This window comes from Physeter macrocephalus, chromosome 9, assembly GCF_002837175.3.
Source record: "Physeter macrocephalus isolate SW-GA chromosome 9, ASM283717v5, whole genome shotgun sequence".
NCBI lineage: Eukaryota > Metazoa > Chordata > Mammalia > Artiodactyla > Physeteridae > Physeter > Physeter macrocephalus.
Genome location: NC_041222.1, coordinates 62,342,741 through 62,364,292, shown reverse-complemented (window position 1 = coordinate 62,364,292; position 21,552 = coordinate 62,342,741). Strand labels below are relative to the sequence as shown.

Genomic DNA, 21,552 nt, shown 5'->3' with positions numbered 1-21,552 from the left:
TATTTCTGTTTACCTATTTTAAACATAATTTGTAAAAAATTTTGAAAGGTACAAACTAGTCTAGTTATAAAGAAAAAACAAAACAACCTGATCCCATCACTCATTTGTGTATTTCCTTCAAGATTGGAAATATTATGGAACAGAATGGTTTATCTATCAGAATATCCTCTTTAGAGAAACCAACCAAAAGATAGTGGCATTTTTCCTGGGTTTTCATCCTGCTTATAATATCTTTTCCTGGCCCCTTCTCTTTAAAGTAACACCGCCATCACACCAAGTTTAGGGTCAGTTTATGACAAAGTGATTACTTAGACTATAAATACCTTTGTAGAATTCCCAACATCAGGAATTCTTACTGGTATTTGAGTGAGAAAAAAGTTTTGTGAGATATTTTAGTATTTTTAGGGTGTATATGTTAATCATAACTTAGAAATTTTATTTAGTACCTTTATTTATGTTTGGTTTTGTTAATAAATCAAAGTATTTTGTAACTTTCCAGTCTGAATCTAGAGGTAACTTTTTACTTGCCGGATGAGTTTTTAGTTGATTGTGAGATGTAAAAAAACAAGGGAGAGGAAAAGACCAGATATTCTAGATCACCACACAATAGTATCCCTGAACTTCAAAAGCCCCACCCAGGAGGGTGCAGCTGGGGAGTGGTATATTTTCTGTACTCTTGGTAAGCTAAATTTGGTTTGGCAGAGAATTTTTAGCAGTAGATAAGGCTCTGTGAGTAAAACTTTGCAGTTTTAGCCAAAGAAAACAGACTGTAGATTTGATGACTCTATTTGATTTATTAGTGCCATATGCAGGGCCTTTTGATCTTCAGGGTTCAGTAAGCCAAGGAATTGATATTTATCAGAACTCCATCACATGGGAAGAAATCTTAATTTGCCTGTAGTGTTGATACTAATATAATTATCCAACACCTGCATCCTATTGATGATAATTGTGTTAGGTTACATTTTAATGATAGGTACAGACGAACATTAAAAACAAGTCTTTGGAGAGCATTAACATTGGAAATAATCTTATTTCTCAAATACCTCAAATTTGCTTACTTGAGTATATAACAAAACCTCTTATGAGGAGTGCAAGAACTTCATGTAGTGATTGTGGTTTTAAAGAAAAAAGGGAAATAACTTGACATTGATGATACCACATGAGCAGATGTTCTATAATAAAGGCTACTCGCAATCTTAATTTGTCAGACAACATAAAGGAGATTCAATTAACTTTGAGGTTTCACCCCACTTCTGAATTCCTTTCTAATACTTTTATAAAGTAGCAAAAACCACAGGACAAATATTTCTGCCATTAAGCCATCAGAATCCATCTGTTTTTGTCTTTTTACTACTAAGACAAGTTAACATATGACAGAAGTGTATATGTCTATGAAATTGAGATGAAATATCAAGAACATATCATGATATTTGTATTTTCTTTAAATGGATCTTTTTATTGAGTCTCTTGGAGCCCCACATTTTTGTATAGGAGGAAAAGCTTCTGGGTCTCAATCAGTGGGATGCCCTAAATGAGTTTCACTTTATTTCTTCTGTGAATTCTTAATTATTACTTGGCCAGTGAGTTACTTGACCAGTAGTTATTACTTTCCTGTAGATGATTTATGTTTAGATTAACTATCATGTTATAATTCTCATCTTTCTTCGGCTGTTTGTATAGACATCCTTTCTAGAATGTCTTATACACCAGGCATCGAATGAGGCATTTTATCAGCTCCCTGCTCCAAGAGAAGTTTGAGGGAAAATAGATTTTGGATCAGTTGAAGGAGGTTGCCTTATTTCTTGAAGTGTCAAATATATTTCAGGGAAGACTATCATAGGGGGAGAAGGTGGACAAGCCAAATGGACTCAGACATGACTTTTCTCATATCAGACTTTTACGGTTCTTCTTGATGATAGTAGTAGCTAAATAATAGTCATCTTTTATTCCATGCTCTGTTCTAAACACTTTGCTTGCATTATCTACATTCTCATACTAACTATATGAACTAGTACTGTTATTAATTCCATTTCCCCACTTTAGAGATGAAGAAGCTCAGACCTGGAGAGAGAATATGACTTGGCTTAGGTTACACAGCAAAAAAAGTGGTAGAATCAGAATTCAAACCAGGTCTGACGTTTCCAGAACCGGAGCCCCAAGTCATTTTATTATTCCACTCTTTCATCTACACCTCATATTAATCTTGAGTTTTCAAAGTATTTGACTTTAGAGCTAAGTGCAAAATTGTTTACCATTTTTTGTAACCTGTCCTTCTATCATAGAGCATTCGGCTATTTGCATCTCATTTGCTAACTATTCTTAATATGTATGAATCTCAATATATGTACATATATACAACACGTGTGATATAAACATATATATATATATATACACAACACTACAGTGTTATAGGTGTAGTTCATAGCTGTCTCCAAATAGTGCCGTGTGTGTGTGTTATTTACTGGAAAATGTTACTAGTGCCCCAGTAATGAATAGGAGCTTAAAGTTCATGTTTGGTATCTCTGCCTTTTAACTCTACCACTCTTTATTTGCACAAGCAAATGTGATCCTCTGTAGTGACTTTGCCCTGTTTACGGACTAGGAGTGTGTGCTATTACTGATAGGATAGTCAGGTCTTACGGTTAAAATACTCCTAAGACAAATAGATCCTGAAACCTTCACATGGCCATTTCTTTATAAAAGAAATATGTACTTCATAAAACTCTGCAGGTTACATAGAGCAGGGAGTTTACTCAACTGACTTAAGTTGATAAGTCAGACTTAACTTTAGAGAAATGCCCTGGAAAACTAAAGCAATGTGATTCAGGATCCGGGTATACTAGGAGAGACAGTTAAGTGTTTGACATCTGATCTTTCTAGCAGAATGTATGCTTACCACACATACGGTCATATCAGATGGAAGAAGCTAGTTTCTAAAACAGTTTGGGGTGGATGTTTGCTTCTGATTAGCCTGTGTGTATGTGTTGGACGAGTGAGCAATCGGGAAGTCATGACCATGTGTTTGCTGTCATTTAAACTGCCAATCTAATCTAAATATACATGTGGGTGCCTAAGGAGACTTCTTTCTTTTCAAGAGGATCATTCTTAACAGCTCTCAACTCCTTGCTGACACACGTGAACTTTGGGGCACTTCTGTTTTCCTGAGGGCTACTCTGTTTCCTTTTAAAAGAGGTGAGGATGATTTCTTTGCTTGCTGTATTTCTGATTTTTAAAGGCCAGCTGTATGTAAAGTTTATTTATTGTGAGCAGTAACTTCATAGGAAAGATAGCTTCTAGGATGTTCTACAAGGTAATGAAAGGGAGGGTGGGGGGATGAGGGTGGTGAGATGAGTAAAAGAACTACAGGGTTTCGATTTATAGTAGAATTCAGTTTTAGATCACTAATTTGCAGGTAGCATGCTATAATTAAGAAAAATTAGAGAAAACGTTTATAAAATATGAGGTATGATTTTATAATACGTCACTTTATAATGGAGCCCTGATGTGATTTAAGGTAGGAAGAAAAAAAAGATACCCTTCTCCTCTGACTTTGAAGCATTTACACATATTTTATCTACCCAGGAATTATTAAAACACATATTAAAGAAATTGAAGTTTTTTCTATTCATGATTATTATATTGTAGACTTTTTTTTTTTTAGAGAAGCTAAGGATTAGACATAAATATCTTACTAATCTGAAATGAATCTTTTCATTTGGAAAAGAATAATACTATTCTTCCATTTTTTTATAATTATATAGTTTATCATATTCTACAAAGCCATACACCCAAAATGTTTTTCTTTCCCCATTCACATATTTTTAGATGTAAAAGCAAACACTGTACTGTTTTTAACTTACGAAAAAATAACAGGACACCCCTTGTCATCTAACTACTAGAGTATTTATACAAATTAGCTATCATTTAATTGCACGTTAAAATGTTTCCTTAATATTGTTTTGATAATCCTAGAGAAACTGACTTATTTTCTTAAAATTTATGAGTATATAAATTCTTACACAAGTACATGTATTTAATTTTTAATTTCTTTAACAGTCATGTTACTGTATGACGGTTTGAATGGAATTAGGCTTACAGATTAATATGTGTGACAAATATAAACTAAGAGAAGTAGTAACAAAATTTAAAGAACATAGCATTTGTTCAGAGTTAGTCAGATTTTCCTAGAGAAATATGAGTTACATACTTTTATATTTGGAATTTCAGAAAGCATGCACATTTATTGGCAGAAATAAATTTTCCTGGAACCATATTCAAGGAGAATTTACCATAGGGGTGTCTATAAATTAAATGCAGTTACTTGATATCCAAATAGTTAATGTTATATATAAACGGGCAAAGTAATTTCATGTAAATACTAAACTCAATAAGTTAACATTGTTTTTCTGATGTGGTAGAGCACATTGTTTTTATCCAGACATGGAGATATCTAAAGGCTTAAGAAACTTTTTTTTAAAACAACATTTCCTTTTTTAAATGTTTTCATTACAGCATAATTTCAGAGAAAACAGAAGCTGATCATAATAATCCCTTTCATTTCAGGAAGACTCGTATTTAGTAAATTCTATTGTAGAGCAGTAAGTGGAGCTTTAGCGCTCCTTCAAAGCTAGTTTCTCGCCTCTCCCTTCTCTGCTTCCCACCCCACCTCATTGCTTAGCACACACTCAAGGAATTGTGCAATTTGCTCAGTTCATCCAGAAGTTTATGAGAGTAATAATATCAATATTTCTAGTTTTCTTTCAGAGTTTTAGTTTATAAGAAAACACTATTTTCCAGAGTAATTTGACTTCCAAGCTTCCAGCAGCCAGCTGGTAAAGAGGACGTGATCTATTACACATTTCACATTGTTCATAAGATAAAAACCAATCTCTTAGGAGATGTTTTAAGTCAAATGCAATTAAGTGGAAAGAAGAGCCTGTGTTTTCTACTTGATTTTCAGCCCTTGGTTCTTTTAAGTAGAGCAGACAAAAAGGTAGTAAGTAGCCTTTATTAGATAGGAAGAAATTTGAATGCCATATTGTGAACTAAATGTGCCGAAGTTTTAAAATATAATATATATCTTTGAAACATTCATGCATGCTTGTGTACACTAAGGTTTGTGGAATTTGTAGCTGTATAAATACTGTATGTATATAAGGTTTGTAGCTTTTCCTGAATAATGATTCTATGAGTAGGAAATGCTCTTGTTTCATGAAGATTAAAAACAAGTTTAGGTCTTTAAATCATCCTTGAGGTATTGAAATTGAATGAGCTTCTGAGGATCAATTCACAAATGGTTCTAAACCATGCTCTAAGAATGCTGTAAATCACTTGTGCTGTTGATCTAATTGAACAGTGTGGATCTGAACCCTCATTAACTTGTCTGGAAGGAAGAGAAAATTGAGGAGAGCAAGGAAGAGGCCGGGAGAAGACCTTTTAGCCCATACTGTCCCGAGCTGCCATTGTCGAAGGACATCCTTTGAGCTAATTTCAGTCCCGTAAAAAAAAAAAAATCTATTTAGTGATTAGTAATCAGTGGATGAGAGCAGAAAGCCCAAGTGAATAAAGGCCATAAATACTGAAGTCCTTGGGATAACAGCCTGTAAAACTGTCAGAAAGCATTGCTTAAGTGACAAAAGATAGCCCAAGGTAACAACAAGTGTTAGCTCACTAGGCAATACTCCATATTCATGGACAGAAGACATAATTTAGTTTTCTTCAAAAATGGAGGTTCTCCCTTGACTCCAATACCTGCCTCACTTTATTTACTTGTTTTGGATGGTGTCTATTTGCTTTTAATTTATGGTCGATTGCATTTGCTAGTAGGAATCATGATGCCTGTTTAAAGATAGCTGTGTTTCCAAAAGTAGAACTATGATTGCTGAAACTTCTGTTTAGATCCATCAAGATCTACTTACTTGCTAAGAATGTTTAGCCTAACTAGAGTGAGTGGGTGAGTACATGTTTGTGTATTTTTGAAAGGCAGATGGTTAGGAATTAGATGCTGACAAGTGCCTTTCTCTTGTTTTTAAATTGAAGTCTAAAGTTTACAATTCTTCAATATTTCTCCCTGAGGGAAGAATAAATTAAGTAAATAAAAACAGAAGAATGTAAGGCTATATTATAAACTCTTTTGTTATTACCATACAATATTGAGATGACAAATGGTTAAAGTCTTACTTGCCAGTAGTTTAGGTTTGTTTTCAGAGTTAGAGAAAATTCAAGATGATGGAATCAAAGGTCTTTATTCGAAACTCCTATTGTTCTATGATGATGATTTCATGGCATTTGCATTACAATGTTAGCAATCAAAATGATATGTTTTACCGTTTTTACAGTATAACCCTCAAATCCCAAATGCGTGTTTTAGACATGTGTATGTCTTCAGTGTATTTCAAGTGTTGTGCTTTTTCAAGTTAGAGAATTTTTATCAACATACCGGCGTTTGCTTTTCAGCATACCGGCTGTGAGAACTAGAGGTGTCATTCACTTGAAGGGAGCAGATGTTAAAGGTTCTTGCCCCTGCCTCTCTAATGGCAAACACCCTTGAAGAAGAGAAATGTTCTATTACCCAAATAGGCATCTTTCTGATGGTGAGAAAAGGCGATAAAAGGCAGTAAATCTGCCTTCTCATTATGAAGTGCAACAATAGATTGATTTATGAAGAAAAGCAACTGTTAGGCTTATATAAGATGTGTGCATGGAAATGTAGGTTCCTTTAGAGCCTTATAAGCAGTAACATTCCTCCTATTCTTGACAAGAATCTGATATTACTAATAGGGAATGTGTTGATTCTACATACCACGTTTTTTAAGGGGGTACATTGAGAACAAAAAATTCACCTCCTAATGTTTTCACATGAGAACAGTCTCTTAAATGTGCTGTGTTTTTACTATTTTAGTTTATTTTCATTAAGATAGAAGGGAATTTTTAAAAATAGTTTTATTTTTATAAACGTTTTGTTAGTACTTAACATTTTAATAGAAGTGAATGCAAGTATAACATTTAGATGTTAGACTGTTTATAAATTTTTCAGTTTCACTTAATAAATTGTGTAACTTAAATTGTGTAATTTTCAGCACACACTGTAAAATGAGAGTTTCAAGTAGAGCCGCAATGAAGATAATTTCAAATTTCAGGGCAGAAGGAGGTTATACAAAGTATTTTTTGTTGGGCTATTATTTTAAGAAAATGTATGTGCACTTTATCTTTTAAATAAGTTTGTGTTACCTCTTATTTGTTAAGGAACTCTGTTAAAGTATTTTCGTTTAACTTAAAAATTAAAAATTTAAGCTCTAAAGTCAATTTTGAGCATAAAGTACAAAAATCTGGACAGTCCCTGAGTAAATTGTAATGATGCTGCCTTATATGTTTAGCACACATCACTCCGGAATTTGAAATCTATGTCATATAATTAAGATTTGAGCAGGTAAATTACAGAATTAAAACTGATAATTATCTATAGACTTTTAACTCATTTGTTTTAGCAAACATGTATCCCCAATATATGTATATTTCCAAATTAAACATATAGTAATAGCCATATTAACATGTTATGTACAAGAAAGCATGTACAAAAATTTGAAAATTTAAAAGGAAAAGACAGAAAATAAACTAGTAAAGGTTCTATTTTCTTTTACCCCTATGGATTACCTTACACACATCTTTGTGAACATATATGTGCATATCCACACCCAAGGAACTTTGAGGCCCTCTCATCCAGAAGAAAGGGCTCCAGTATGTTACCTGAAAAATGCACTGTTATTCTAATTAGGAAGATACAAGGCTTGTAAAGAAACAGTCCTTGCAACTCTTAACAATCTTTGTTGTCTAGACTGATCATGAGAAGTGTTGCATTTTTAACCTGATGATGATTGGTTAGTGTTAAATCAATACTTTTTTCCCAGTGGGTTTTGGTTATTTTGGAAGTCGAAGTACCATGGAAATAAGGGTTTAGCGAATAAAATGAACTCTTGATGCTGCTGCTATGGTAGTAAATCTAAGCTTCACATTTAATGGGGAAAATTCTCTAAGATAGTCGAAAGATTAAAATTAATCAAACTTCTTGACATTTGTGTCAGTCTATAAAGATTCTATTGGTGTCAAATACTCTATGACCATTTTTAAGTAAGCCATTTTTTAAAAGGTCTAAAATTAATAAGGAAATGCAGTTAAATATCTTGTCAAGATCTCTACATTTATCTGTGTTTTACTTCATTTCAATTGCCATGTTTATGATACTCTGAATTTATTCTGTTTAATTTACTTTAATATTTAAAATTTTATAATCCCAAACTGAGAGTTATAACCACGTATAACCTACTTTTAGGACTTTGTTCAAGTCAACACTGCCCTTATATAGAGAGAGAATCCGCTAATACTTTTTCATTATTTCAAGTGTCTTGTGAGCCACACAGGTGGGTTATTTCACAAGTAACTGAATAGTAGTTCTGACAACAGTTAAGGGATCTTATTGTTAACTGATGAGCAGTGGTGTTTTGATGTTCATTGGTCAGCTTCAGTAGCAGTTAATTATGGGGCAGTTCTATCAGGAAACTCTTTTTCTTCCTATTTCTCTTTTGTGAGGCATAACAGCTCTAAACCCTCTCACTTGTAACTTTTTTCTTCCTCTGCCCTCAAAACACACAAAAGAGAAAAAGAGATCAGTTAAAAGATAAGTCTTTAACATTACAACCAAGTGGTATATTTAATGGCCAGTTGTGAAACTCAACTTCTGTGTGCACAGTCTTTGCTCAAGGAATAGTAACATGCTTATAGGTGGTACAACTGTAAATGGTCTGTTTCCAGATGATTTCTCATTCCTAAAGCTCTTAACAAGTGAGCGATTTTTAGAACACATCTGGCACATGCACCATCTTGCAGCAACTGGATTTTTTTTGAAAGATCACATGTTCTGGCCACAATAGTCAGTAGCAGCCTTCAAAGTACAACTGGTGATGAGAGATAAAAGACTTGAGGCTCCTCTGTTTAAAAGAGAGGAAGCTAAAAGAAAATTATAGCCATCCCTAAGTGTGGAAAAGGGTCTTATGGAAAGATTTATAGACCCTTGTTCCCCAAGGCCATTTCGTTTCCTAATGGGATTTTGTGTTCTCAGACAGGGAGTACAAAATGATGACAGCATTTAATAATAGTGAAGATGACAATAATAACGAAGAAAGCAAATGCAACTGTAAAAACAGAGGCACCTCAATATAAAGCCAATTATCTTGGCACCCAGGATAATTTTGTCTGTAAATTGAAAATATAACAGAAATAAAGATCTTTCCTCTTTTGCTAACCAGTGGGGAGGGTAAGTCTTAGGATCTTGCTCTTTTACAGGCAAATGATGGGTATAACAATAGCTTTTGATAATACAAGGGCCCAAGAGACTAAATACAATTATAATGTAACATGAGGTTCACTCAAGTTGTCATAATACTTACAAATGGAGAGGATTTGCCAAAGAGAGATGTGGTTTCTTCCCTGTGGTCACAGACCTGAGTAATTAGCAATAATGGTTCCAGCTTCCTATTCCAGTGTCCTTTCTCCAATTAAACCTTGTTTTCAAAGAAAGAGTTGTTGACAGGTTACTTAAAGCATTAATTGTTTTGTTTTTCTGTTTTTTTTGTTTTTACCCCTGGAGTTTATGGGAATTGTATAGAAGGGTTGGGAAAAGAGAGTAGATCACCCTTGAAGGCAAATAAAATAAATGATTGTAGTGTGTTGCCTGATGTGCTTGCTGGTCCTCTTGATCACTGCCAATGTCCAGAGGATCAGGAAAATTCAGAGGAGAAACTTACTTGCTTTTTTAAGAAAAAACAAAACTTACTGTACTAGAGAGGCGAGTAGCCAAAATACATTGTAGTATTGATTGGATGAATGTTAGAAGCAGTTGATACAGACACATTCAGACCCAGGGATGAAGTGTTTTGTCTTACCATTGGTTTGCTTTGGGTGCTGATCACAAGATGTCTCTTAGACAGAAGAATATTCAGTTTCACAGTGACATAGAAAACTTTGTTCCCTGACACTAGTGTTATAAAAGGGTGTTAGTGTGTTCAGGACCGTGCTTTAAATTGATAGCACTTTTTCAAGGTCAGTAGGTGTAGAATGAGCACTGGATTGGAAGTCACAAAACTTGGTTGTAATCCACCTATTGGGCTGGCCAAAACGTTCGTTCGGGTTTTTCTGTACCATCTCACCGGTCACTTAATAAATATTACCCACTGGCCACTTAATGTTATTTTGCTTCAGTTTCATCATCAGTAAAATGGAGATTAAAAAATGTGTTCTATTGTAGTCAGCTCTGGCTGCCATAACAAGGTACCATAGACTGGGTAGTTTAAGTAACAGGAATTTATTTATATATTTATTTATGGACACTGGGAAATCCAAAATCAAGGTGCTGGCTGATTTGGTTTCCCTGTGAGGGTTCTTTTTTTTGGCGTGCAGCTGGCCACCTTCTCACTGTGTCTTCACATGGGAGGGGTGAAGGAGGCAGCAAGTTCTCTGGTGTCTTGTCTAAATAAGGGCACTAATCCCATCATGAGAGCCCCACCGTCATGACCTCATCTAAACCTGATTACTCCCAAAGACTGCATCTCTAAATACCATCACATGGGGGTTAGGACTTCAATATACGATTTCTTGGGGCGGGGGCACGTGTAGTCCATAGTACTTACTTGCCTTTCTCATGGCAGAACATACAAAATAAAGACTATGATAGAGCTACACAAAGATACATTAAGAGGTTAGAGTTATTGACTGATTTTTCCAATCTTATTCTCATATACCTTTCTATATAATAAGGTTTTGTTCTTTTAGGATGTTTATTTTGAGATATTAATGTAAAACCAAATGAAAAGAAAAGTTCTCTTGTTTCAAGCCTTTTGACAATTCACTCTTGCGTTGACCTTGTTAAATTTAAGCGTTATTTTATAACTTTTAATACTTATTTCCTTGCTTAACTTCAACCTTACCTTTAATTGACATAGCTATCACAATATATTACCTATTAACAGAAATTGGTAAGAGTGTGTTCATAGGATGAAGAACATTTTACACAATTGTATAGAACGGATGTTATAGGTCATTTTTCTTTAAAATCAAATGTATATTTGAAAGTTGAGTTGGATTATCTTCAGTTTCTTATAGTAGAGAAACTAAATGATGTAGTCTCTTTTTTTTTCTTATAAATTCATTTATTTATTTATCCATTCCTGGCTGCGATGGGTCTTCGCTGCTGCACATGGGCCCTACCCAGCTACGGCGAGCGGGGGCCCCTCCTCGCTGCGGCGCGCGGGCCTCCCATTGTGGTGGCCTCTCCCGCTGAAGAGCATGGGCTCCAGGCGTGCGGGCTTCAGGCGTGCGGGCTTCAGGCGTGCGGGCGGTTGTGGCACACCAGGTCAGCAGTTGTGGCTCGTGGGCTTAGTTGCTCGAGCAGCATGTGGGATCCTCCCGGACCAGGGATTGAACCCCTGTCCCCTGCATTGGCAGGGGGACTCCCATCCACTGTGCCACCAGGGAAGTCCAAGGTAGTCTCTTTCTTTCAGTTTTGTTGAGATATAATTGACATATAACATTGTATTAGTTTAAGGTATATAACATAATGATTGGATACATGAATGTATTGTGAAATGATTGCTACATAAATTTAGTTAATATCCATCATGAATTAGTCTTTTAAAAGTGTATGACATTTGTATTTTCTTCTTTGATTAGTACTCATCCTTGACACAGTCTTTCTGAATATTTGTGCAAAGAAAAGATGATCTTTATCGCAGGGTATGTGTTTTCATTTTCTAAACAAAATAGAAATTTGTGAAAAAAAAGGTAGCAATGTGTCTAAAATAATTTAACTGGTTACACCGTATTCTCTTCCTTTCTCCTGAAGAAAGGTATATATAATTCTCCCCCCTTTTCTTTATTTTTATTGTTTTAAAGATCAAGTTGAAGTTTTGTTCATAAATATAGTTGCCCATTAGAAAAGATGGAAATTCTGCCTTCTGATTACCTAAGGAGGAAGTCTGCTCCCAGTTTAAGGAACAATGGCAGATTTTATAAGTCCTGTCATGTGACCTGCCTTGACAGGTGTTCTTGTTTGAAGCACGGAGTTGTAAACATGCAGTTTTTTTATTTGTCTTGGACAAAAATAATCCTCTGTAGAAAATCCATTACAAAATGATTTTGCATAGCCATTTAATGTTGAAGATTGCATTGCAGATCTTGGTAAGCCCATTGTTTTGCTAGTAAAGATATATCTTATTTTAGGCAGTAGAGGAGTTTGTGATCTATTGTAAATAATAGGAGCAACTAAGTATTGATTAGCTGCCATTGTAACAGCAGTGGGCTAGGAGTTTTTACTTTATTATATCAACTTAACATCATCGCTTCTACGTGAGGTTCAGTGCCCTCACTCTATGAGGAAACTAATGCTTAAGCGTTCTTTCCAAAAACGTATATTAGTGAGCAATAGATTTGAGATTCTTAAGTTTTGTCACTGTGGACCACACCACTTAAAGAAACTTCATGTCTAGTGTGTGATTACTCAGTAAATCAGCTAAACATGTGCTTAGGGCATCAGCAAAAAGAAGCCAAAAATTTTTTTTAGTGAGGAGAATTTTGATATTCAAAAACAAGTCTTAAATTAAGGGAAAATTCAGAACCTCATTGGAATTCCCTGCACTTAGTTTTTGGCATACGTAGGGAGGGAAAAGGAAGATACCATAATCTCTTTAATCCTTAGGGCCTATACAAATCTTAATCTAGCCCTGTTTATGGTGAATATTTTTTGTAAAGCACACAACCTTACCTAGTTTATATAGTCATCCTTGTATTTTTGGGGGGTAAATCTGATTTTTTTTTTTTTTGAAAAATACAAACTTAAAGTGAGCTGCAGCTCTGTTTTGTTGGACTTGATAAAATCTAGGGCTGTGTCAGCCTCGTCTAGTAGCAGAGTGGCTTTTTGAGCAGTTAACATCTAGTTGAATTTTGTCCTGGTCAGCTTAGGTTAGTTTAAGGTCCATCCACCAAAACACAATTGTACATGCTTCACAAATGTTTTTATTTACTGGTAACCATGTTCTGTCAGGGTGCTTTCTTGCCAAATACTTGGAAGAGTATTCAGGGATACTACCTCTGGATAGAGCAGTAAGTTTCTATTTTTTCTCGTGATGCAAACTCTTATGCTTTCTTAAAATTAAGATTCTTTCAAAAACATGTTTTTTGCCTGTATAAAAAGAGAAGTGATCAACTTAATATCAGTGGTGTTCATTAATATCATTTGTTGAACTTTTAAAATATAAACATGCCTGGCATCCACACATCACCGCACCAAACATTGAATCAGAATCTCCTCATGTGTAGAATCCACCCAGCTGATTCTGATGAAAATTCACAGCTATGAATCTCTGAGTCTTTGGTCAGTGGTTCTCAAAAGTCTGGTTGACCCTCAGAACAGCAGCATCAGCATCACCTAGGAACTTGTAAGGGATCCAGGTTCTCATCACTATCCCAGACTTAGAGAATCAGAAACCCTGGGTGGGTCTGCATTTTAACAAGTCTTCCAGTTGATTCTCTAATGCTCAAGAAAATATGAGAATCACTCCTTTCAGTCATCTCAGAGGTCTCCTCAGCTCTCAAATGCTACAAGGCCTTGTCCTGATTGCAGAAAGCTTCCTGGACATTGGAATTTTCTGCCCATCATTCAACATTTTATCCTCCTCCATCCACTTCTGTTGCTTTCAACTTTCCATTTTAATATTCTCATTGAATGAATGTGTCTTCTACTGTAAGCCTGCTCGAATGTTTGGTGGAAGAGTCAGGGTTAATGATAAACATTGCATAGAAAGCCTTTTTCTCCTGTTGTATTGTGTTTTTTACCGTTTGCCAGTTTCTTGATGGTTAGCAACTGTGGCATTATTAACCTTGTTTATGGTTAAGAAACTAAAAGGCTGCCTCCAGATTTGGTTCGGGCATTGGCATGATGCTTGAGACAGGTGGGTCACATTTAGCATGGGGTGGTTGGAGAGATGGCCACCGTCCTCTTGATCCTAATTAATGTCACTCTCAGCAAATAGCTCTGGCAGAACAGCTCCTTTAAGTCCAGTGCGACGCGAACTGGCCAGGCAGGGTGGGGATTAGAGCTCTCTCTGCTCACTACAAGGAAACCTCTTTTTTGGCTCCCCAGTGGTTTCCAGAGCCATCAAAATAATACCATTTGCAGACACTTTTCATGGCTGAAAAGAGCAACTTCGAGAGGAAAGGGAGTGCTCTGTGGACCACGGGAGAAATGTTTTGCAGCTGGGCATTGCACGTTGCTGCTGACTGCGTGCCCTGTCCGTTGTGTGACTGGACAGCGGAAAAGCCACTTGACAGAAATGAAGAGTACCTCCCACAGGCCTCTGTCCTCGTCCACCAGCTCTCCTTTGTGGGCTGCAAACAGCAATGTGTGGGACATTGTACTGCAAATCTCAAGGAAATCTTGCAGTGGTGATGGGTTGGTGGGCCGCCTGCTGCTCGTTAGAAATCCCGTCTGGCTCTTTTCCTGCAGGGTGAGTGGTAGATTACTGACACCTGTTTTCCCATCCAGCCTGGGGATGTGAAGTGTGCATTAGGAATGCCTGAAAGTGCTTCCTTGTGTCTGAGTCTGTGGAGCTTGGTGTTGCTGGGAGAGGGGGGAGTAGTGGGTTCAGTGCCGAGAGGGGAGATGAAAAAATCAGGGGTGAGAAACCGTAATAAGAGCTGAACTGAGATTCTCATCCTCATGGAGTGGCTTCTGGTTGTGCTGTTTGTTTGTACTCCACGTGACCGTGATAAACATAGTCACCCACTGAGCAAAGTAGAAAGATGTTTCCTGTCCACGAGAAGACCTCATATGTTTCTCAGATAACGTGAGTATGGGGACTTTCCTGGTGGCGCAGTGGTTAAGAATCCGCCTGCCAATGCAGGGGACATGGGTTCGAGCCCTGGTCCAGGAAGATCCCACATGCCGTGGAACAACTAAACCCATGCACCACACCTACTGAGCCTGTGCTCTAGGGCCCGCGAGCCACAACTACTGAGCCCATGTGCCACAACTACTGAACCTGCGCTCTAGCCCACAGGCCACAACTGTTGAGCCCACGTGCCACAGCTACTGAAGCCCATGCACCTAGAGCCCGTGCTCCACAACAAGAGAAGCCACCGCAATGAGAAGCCCGCGCACCTCAACAAAGAGTAGCCCCCACTGGCTGCAACTAGAGAAAGCCCGGGCGCAGCAACGAAGACCCAACGCAGCCAGAAATAAATTAATAAATTAATTATAAAACCCAAAACATGAGTATGTAGTTGAAACTCTGAGCACATTAGAAATGGGATAGAAATGGTCCACTCTTTCAACCAAATTTATCAACATTAAGTTATTTTAAACTAAATTGGGCCTTAAATATGTAAGATTCAAATGTGTGGATGGCATGATCAATTTCTCTGCACAGTTCTGTCCATGTGTTTTCTCTTCCCATCTTTACCTACTATAAAGTCTCATAAAAACTGGCAGATGGTGGACCAGAGGGCCTAATGTGCCGCCAGTCACAGATAAGAGAGCACCTGCTGTATGCAATGCATGTTGCTGAGTACGAGGGACTAACAAGCAGCACAAGACAAATGCCCCAATCCTTGCTTTTTCAAGTGCTCGCAGGCTACTAGGAAGAAAAGGCAGTACACGTCGGAGGTAGAATGATACTGCTGCATATCTTCTAAGCAAACAGATGATCCATATTTTCAGTGGGTTTGGGGAAGGATGAGAACGCTTGAGTTGATGGGTCAAGGAGGATGTGGAAATTTATTCTGTGTACTGAAGGATGAAGGGAATGCATTGAGAGTAAGAGAGTGGGGTGTGTATATGATGCTCTTTCCCTGCATCAATGTGCTGTGGAATTAAAGGGTGTTTTTTTGATTTTTGTTTTTTGTTTTTTTAAGTAGTGGGAACATTTTCCCCTGACTCATTTGTGGGACTTGGCCAGGTCTCCTATTTGTGAACTGGATGAACGGGGTTAGGGTTGGGTCACGGCCTTGGACCAGAGTGAAATTAACTGGCTCATAATGTGATTGAACTAATGACCTTGGCCTCATTACCACTATGTTTTAACCAGTTGAGTCAATCAAACATTGCAGAAAGGATAATCAAGGTATCTTTCAGAAAGAGATCCGGATAGCAGTAAACATAGGAGTGGAATCAAAGCCAGGTTCTTGCCTCGTATAACACCCAGGTGTTTCCCTCTTTTTCCCTGAGTTTTATACTTGTTTCTGCATCTAATAAAAATATGACGGGCAAAATGAAAAGGACACTGACTCTCTGTGTTAGTGTTTTCGACATAAGGCAATTTATAGTCGTTTTTCTTACACAGTGTCAGACTGTTTCTGTGGGGTAGAATATGTTTGAGCAACAATAGTGGTTTTAATTTTAGACATGTAGTGTCGTGTACATTTATTGATGATAACTTTTTCTTCTTTCAAGTCTGAACAACCCAGTCCTGCCAGTTCCAGCTCCAGCTCCAGCTCCAGCTTCACACCGTCCCAGACCAGGCAACAAGGTATCCACATCTCCTGGGCCAACTAGGAGACATTTTTCTCATATCACATCTTAATGAGTTGATTTATGGCCTATTTTCTGTTTTATTATTTGAATGATAACTTGGCTTTTATGCAGTTGTATTTATTTCCCCTAGGAATGCACTTGAGTATTGTTCTGTTGTATGAGGCCGACCTTTAGAAATTCCCCTTTTTCCAGTCCCTGCCATCAGAGTCCCATTTTACAAAGGGATTATAGACACAGCCCATTCCAGGGAGTTCCCAAAGGAAATACAATAGCAAAAGCTGGACTGGAGAGACTTTGACAGAGAGAAATAGGTTTTTAGTCTCCCTCCTGGACATCTTTCATTTTATTACTTTTCTACAGATTAGTAGACCTTTTTCTTTGGTGAGTGTTAATTTGCTGTCTTTAAAATATATTTTCTTCTACTCAACTCAAAATAAAGAAATTTAATTAAAAATTTTTAACTGGAACATTAACTAAATATATGTTCCACTTTTTCATGTGTGGAAACTCTTCAAATGTGGGCTCCTTTTTTCAGTTTGTTTGTTTTAACATGAAAAGTGAGATAGTGTCAAGAAATAATTTGTTTCTGAGCATCATGTCACACATTGCCTTTTTCATTGACCACGTTGAATTCCTGATGGCCTTGTATGTTTTGAAAAGGATTAGATTGTTTTGTGTGTTCAGGCTAAGGCTAAGCTTCCAGGAGAAAATAAGACACTGTTCATTTCGGGTGTTCAGAGTTTTTGTTCCACTGACTTCCGAAGATAAAGGCCCATTACAAAAGCAGAGAAATTTGGGTTTTGCAGAATGTGAGATTACAGAGAGTCAATACTTATTTTAGGGCTTCCCTGGTGGCGCAGCGGTTGAGAGTCCACCTGCCGATGCAGGGGACGCGGGTTCGTGCCCCGGTCCGGGAAGATCCCACATGCCGCGGAGCGGCTGGGCCCGTGAGCCATGGCCGCTGAGCCTGCGCGTCCAGAGCCTGTGCTCCGCAACGGGAGAGGCCACAGCAGTGAGAGGCCCGCGTACCACAAAAAAAAAAAAAAAAAACTTATTTTAGAAGTGAGTTAATGATAGCTCAGATAGTCCTATCACAGATTACACTTTAGGAATTGGCTAATCCAGAGTGAAAGTGCCTCTCTCACTTTCTTCATTGCCTTTACAGTCTCTTCTGTTAAGATGAGAAATATCTATTTTGTTTTCATCACATTTAGAGTAGTACGGCGAAAATAAGCCACACTATGCATTTTTTTCTGTTGTTTTTTTTTTTTCAATTCTAGAATAATCTGAATTGATTTTTCTCTCCCATCTAATACTGGATACTCTTTTGAATATTCTGGGCACCTGATTTATTACATGGTCTTATTTATGTAAATACATGCCATTATTTTGCCAGGAATTTCTTAAAAAGTGAAACAAAATTGGCTACACAAAATTGTTGCAACAAGACCTTGTGTCCAAGATCAATATAAAATCAGAGATAGGCCATTACACCATGGAATTGAAATACTTTATAATCTGAACTTGACTGAAATGCTTGCTTGACCTGAAATTGACCTTGAAATAAAAGGAACAGCTAAACCTTAATAGATCAAAAACTACCACACAAAGGCTGCATTGCTAAGAACAAGTTACAACCATGGTGATTTATTAGTCTCAACTTTTCAATACACGGATTAACCTAACAAAACATTCAATTTACTAACAGATCTTTCTTTTTAGGTGTGATTTTTCTTAGGGAAGAAAAATGCGTAGAAAAAAATCCCTAGGAAATAGAGATTTGCTAAAGAACATTTTCGGGCATCTGTTATGAAAGCAATAGTGTTTTGGCAGAGGTTGCATTCCAGAAACTACCAAATTTGTCATGTAAATTGTATAAATATATATGATAGTGGTGATTTTTAACACTGGTGAGCATTCCTCTGTGTCTGATGTGGCTAAGTGTGTGTGATTGCCTGTGATTCGTTGTCATTACTCAGGTCCTTTAAGGTCTATAATGAAAGATCTGCATTCCGATGACAATGAGGAGGAATCAGATGAGGCAGAGGATAATGACAATGACTCCGAAATGGAGAGACCTGTAAATAGAGGAGGCAGCCGAAGTCGCAGGTGAGTGTCTCGGAAGGAATGAGGTTCCCTGTAATGGAATCATACCTTTTCACTCCGCCTAATAGTATAACCACAGCAAAAGTGTGAAACACCAAAAACAATGGCAGTAAATGGTCACATTCACTTTTTAAGTTGCAGCACCTTGGCATGCTTAACGAAACTTCTCCAGGGAACTATTTATTCTTTTTTTCTCAGAAAGGAGAGGCTTTTCCTCCATAAATTTTATAGGGAAGAAGTCCTATTAGAAGTCTTTGCTCTTCCAAGTAAATGCCAAGGTGGCAGGACTGGCTGCTGAAATTAACTCTGCTTTCATTTGAGGAATTTGTGTAGATCCATTGCTGTAGGTAGCTCAGAATCTGAGGAAACGTGTTTGCTGTTTGTAGTTAGAAATGCATAATTGGCTTCAATGAATTATGTGTGTGACCTAATTAAAACTAGGATCACCTGTGTGTTTTCCAGAAAATAAATTCCTTTTAAGTGTGCTGTCAGTTAGGTTCCTTAAGTAGCTTTAATGCGGTGAGGCATAATTCTACATTATAAGATGGTAATTCATGTCACTTATAATTAATAGTCAACTTGAAATTGCCTGGAGGATTTTATTTCTTTATCATGAGCAAAAGGCATGCTTACTTTAATGCGTTATGAGTAGAAAAAGTATGAATCTATTTGAACTTAAAATTTACATTTATAATATATTGCGTTAAATCTTTTCCCATTATCTGTTACCCTAAAATTCCTATAAAGAATGCGATCTTAACCCATACTGGACAGACCATATGTTTGCTAATTGGTAATTCCTTCGTGTCCTTTGAGAAGAGGCTCCTTAGACTATATGCCCTATCAAATCTCTCAGTGATTCTTCCTTATGGCCGTACTCAATATCTCTTTCTCCGCCTTGTCTCCCAAACCCACCCATCTGTATTCCTTTCAAATAGGAGAAAATAAGGAACCTTATGGCCTTGGCCTTATAATGTTTCCCCTTAGAAGTCTTTACTCTGACAAGAAGGAAACTGATAGGGCAAAAAAACCCTAAAAATGGACTGAAACTTGTAGGTGAGGGGCATCTTTATAACAGCCAACATCCTGACCACTGGCTGCTCTTACGTGTAGCTGGTGAAAAATGCATGACGCTTAGACATTTATTTAGACCCTTTCCCAAGTTATTGTTACATAGAAGATCTCGATATTCTGTGATGAGCTGTGACCTGCCCCGTCCCCTGAATCAATACGGGTCAGATGATACACGTTTGTGAGTTGGCCGATGTGTGATGCACAGTTGTTGGAAAGGCTTTTCTCCCCTCCTGACATGTGCTGTTAGCACAGTCCCCACCAGCATAACATTTGATCTTCATTGCACTTGTGAAGTCTCAACTGTTTAATCAGTTTAAATACTCAGCCTTCCACTTCAGTCAAGAAGCATTTTAAAGCAGTGCTTCAACTGAACACTTCATTAATGCAATTTAGTTAAGAAAAACAAGTTCCATCAGTATTTGCTAAAAGGATGTCCCAGTGTATCCTTTTCACTTCCTGTCTTGTATCTTGTCTCTCTGAATATATTATAGAGCTGGAATGTGATTGCCTATTTAGAGCAAAAGAAAAACTATCCTGATTTCTAAAGCATCTTCTGTTTCTGAGAAGAATATTATATTAGGTTACTATATAACCAAGGAGAGGGAGCAAACACTGAAGGACATTTCTAAAAGAGGGCATACATTCAACAGAGTAGAATAAAGAAATATCTCCTATTCTGGCTAAAAGAAAATTCCATTTTGTTCTGAAAAGGAAAAAATTGGGGAGGAGGTGATATTTTTATTGTCTTTCATCGTTGAAAGATACTGTATTTTTCTAAAGCAGTTATCCCAAACACGCTGTCTCTTCACGTTGCTGTGGTGTATTTCCAATGAATTGTTGTATCAGAACTAGGGTCAGCTTTGCATCATTACACTATGGAAATGATTGGTGATGGGTCTATCGTATTGGGCTTCATACATCCCATCCTCAGATGTCACCCTGAGCTGTCAGTCCTGCAGGGCTCTGGTCGGCATTCTTCTTAGCAGTTATTTCCACTCCTGCAGCCTGTATTTTAGCCATATTTGTAAAAATTTCACCTGTAGCAAATAGGCTGGGGGAAAGGAGAAGACGGTAGTAACCTGTGAACTGTCTAGTTTTGCTAACCTGCACGCTTGGGTGACATGCTTATGATAGTAGGTGGATGGAGCTGGAACAGGGAGATGAATGAATAAATGAAGCCAGTAAGATATACTGGCTGGGCACCAGCTTCAGGTCCCATTGCTTGGGTTTGGATCCTAGAACCTCCACTCTTACCTCTGTGATGCTAGGTGAGTGACCTAGTCTTTCTAGGTCTCGGTTTCCTCACCTGTGAAATGGGGATTAGTAAATGAGAGGTAGTGGGTAAAACACTTAACCCTATTCCAGATACAAAGTAAAATGCCGATAACGTGGTAGCGGTGATATGAGTTAAGACAAGTTCACAGTGACTAGTGTTTGGATTCCTTACTCTCTGCGCTTAATTCTTTGGATATTTCAGGAACTGTCTGTAATGACGCATATGACTTCTCTGTTTATTTTCAGAGTTAGCTTAAGTGATGGCAGCGATAGTGAAAGCAGTTCTGCTTCCTCACCCCTACATCACGAACCACCACCACCCTTATTAAAAACCAACAACAACCAGGTAGGTTGCTGGGTTTGCACTTCTCAAGATTCTGCAGAACTAGAGGTTGATCATTTTTACTAAGCACGCAAAACTTTTCACCCCTTGAGTTTTTTTGTTTTCTTTTTTTTTTTTTTTTTTTTTTTTTTTTTTTTTTTTTTTTGCGGTACGCGGGCCCCTCACTGTTGTGGCC

General features: G+C 37.4%; 1 protein-coding gene across 2 annotated transcripts in view; it reads left to right on the top strand.

Annotated features, from left to right (window-relative positions):
- The window catches only part of MLLT3 (MLLT3 super elongation complex subunit), a 253,131-nt gene that overhangs the window by 215,622 nt on the left and 15,957 nt on the right, over nucleotides 1-21,552 (top strand). For both annotated transcript variants that reach the window (XM_007130213.4, XM_024126722.1), the window contains exons 6-8: nucleotides 16,499-16,574; nucleotides 18,559-18,688; nucleotides 21,281-21,380. In XM_007130213.4, coding sequence (XP_007130275.1) covers nucleotides 16,499-16,574; nucleotides 18,559-18,688; nucleotides 21,281-21,380 — 306 coding nt within the window. The remainder of the gene's footprint in view (nucleotides 1-16,498; nucleotides 16,575-18,558; nucleotides 18,689-21,280; nucleotides 21,381-21,552) is intronic.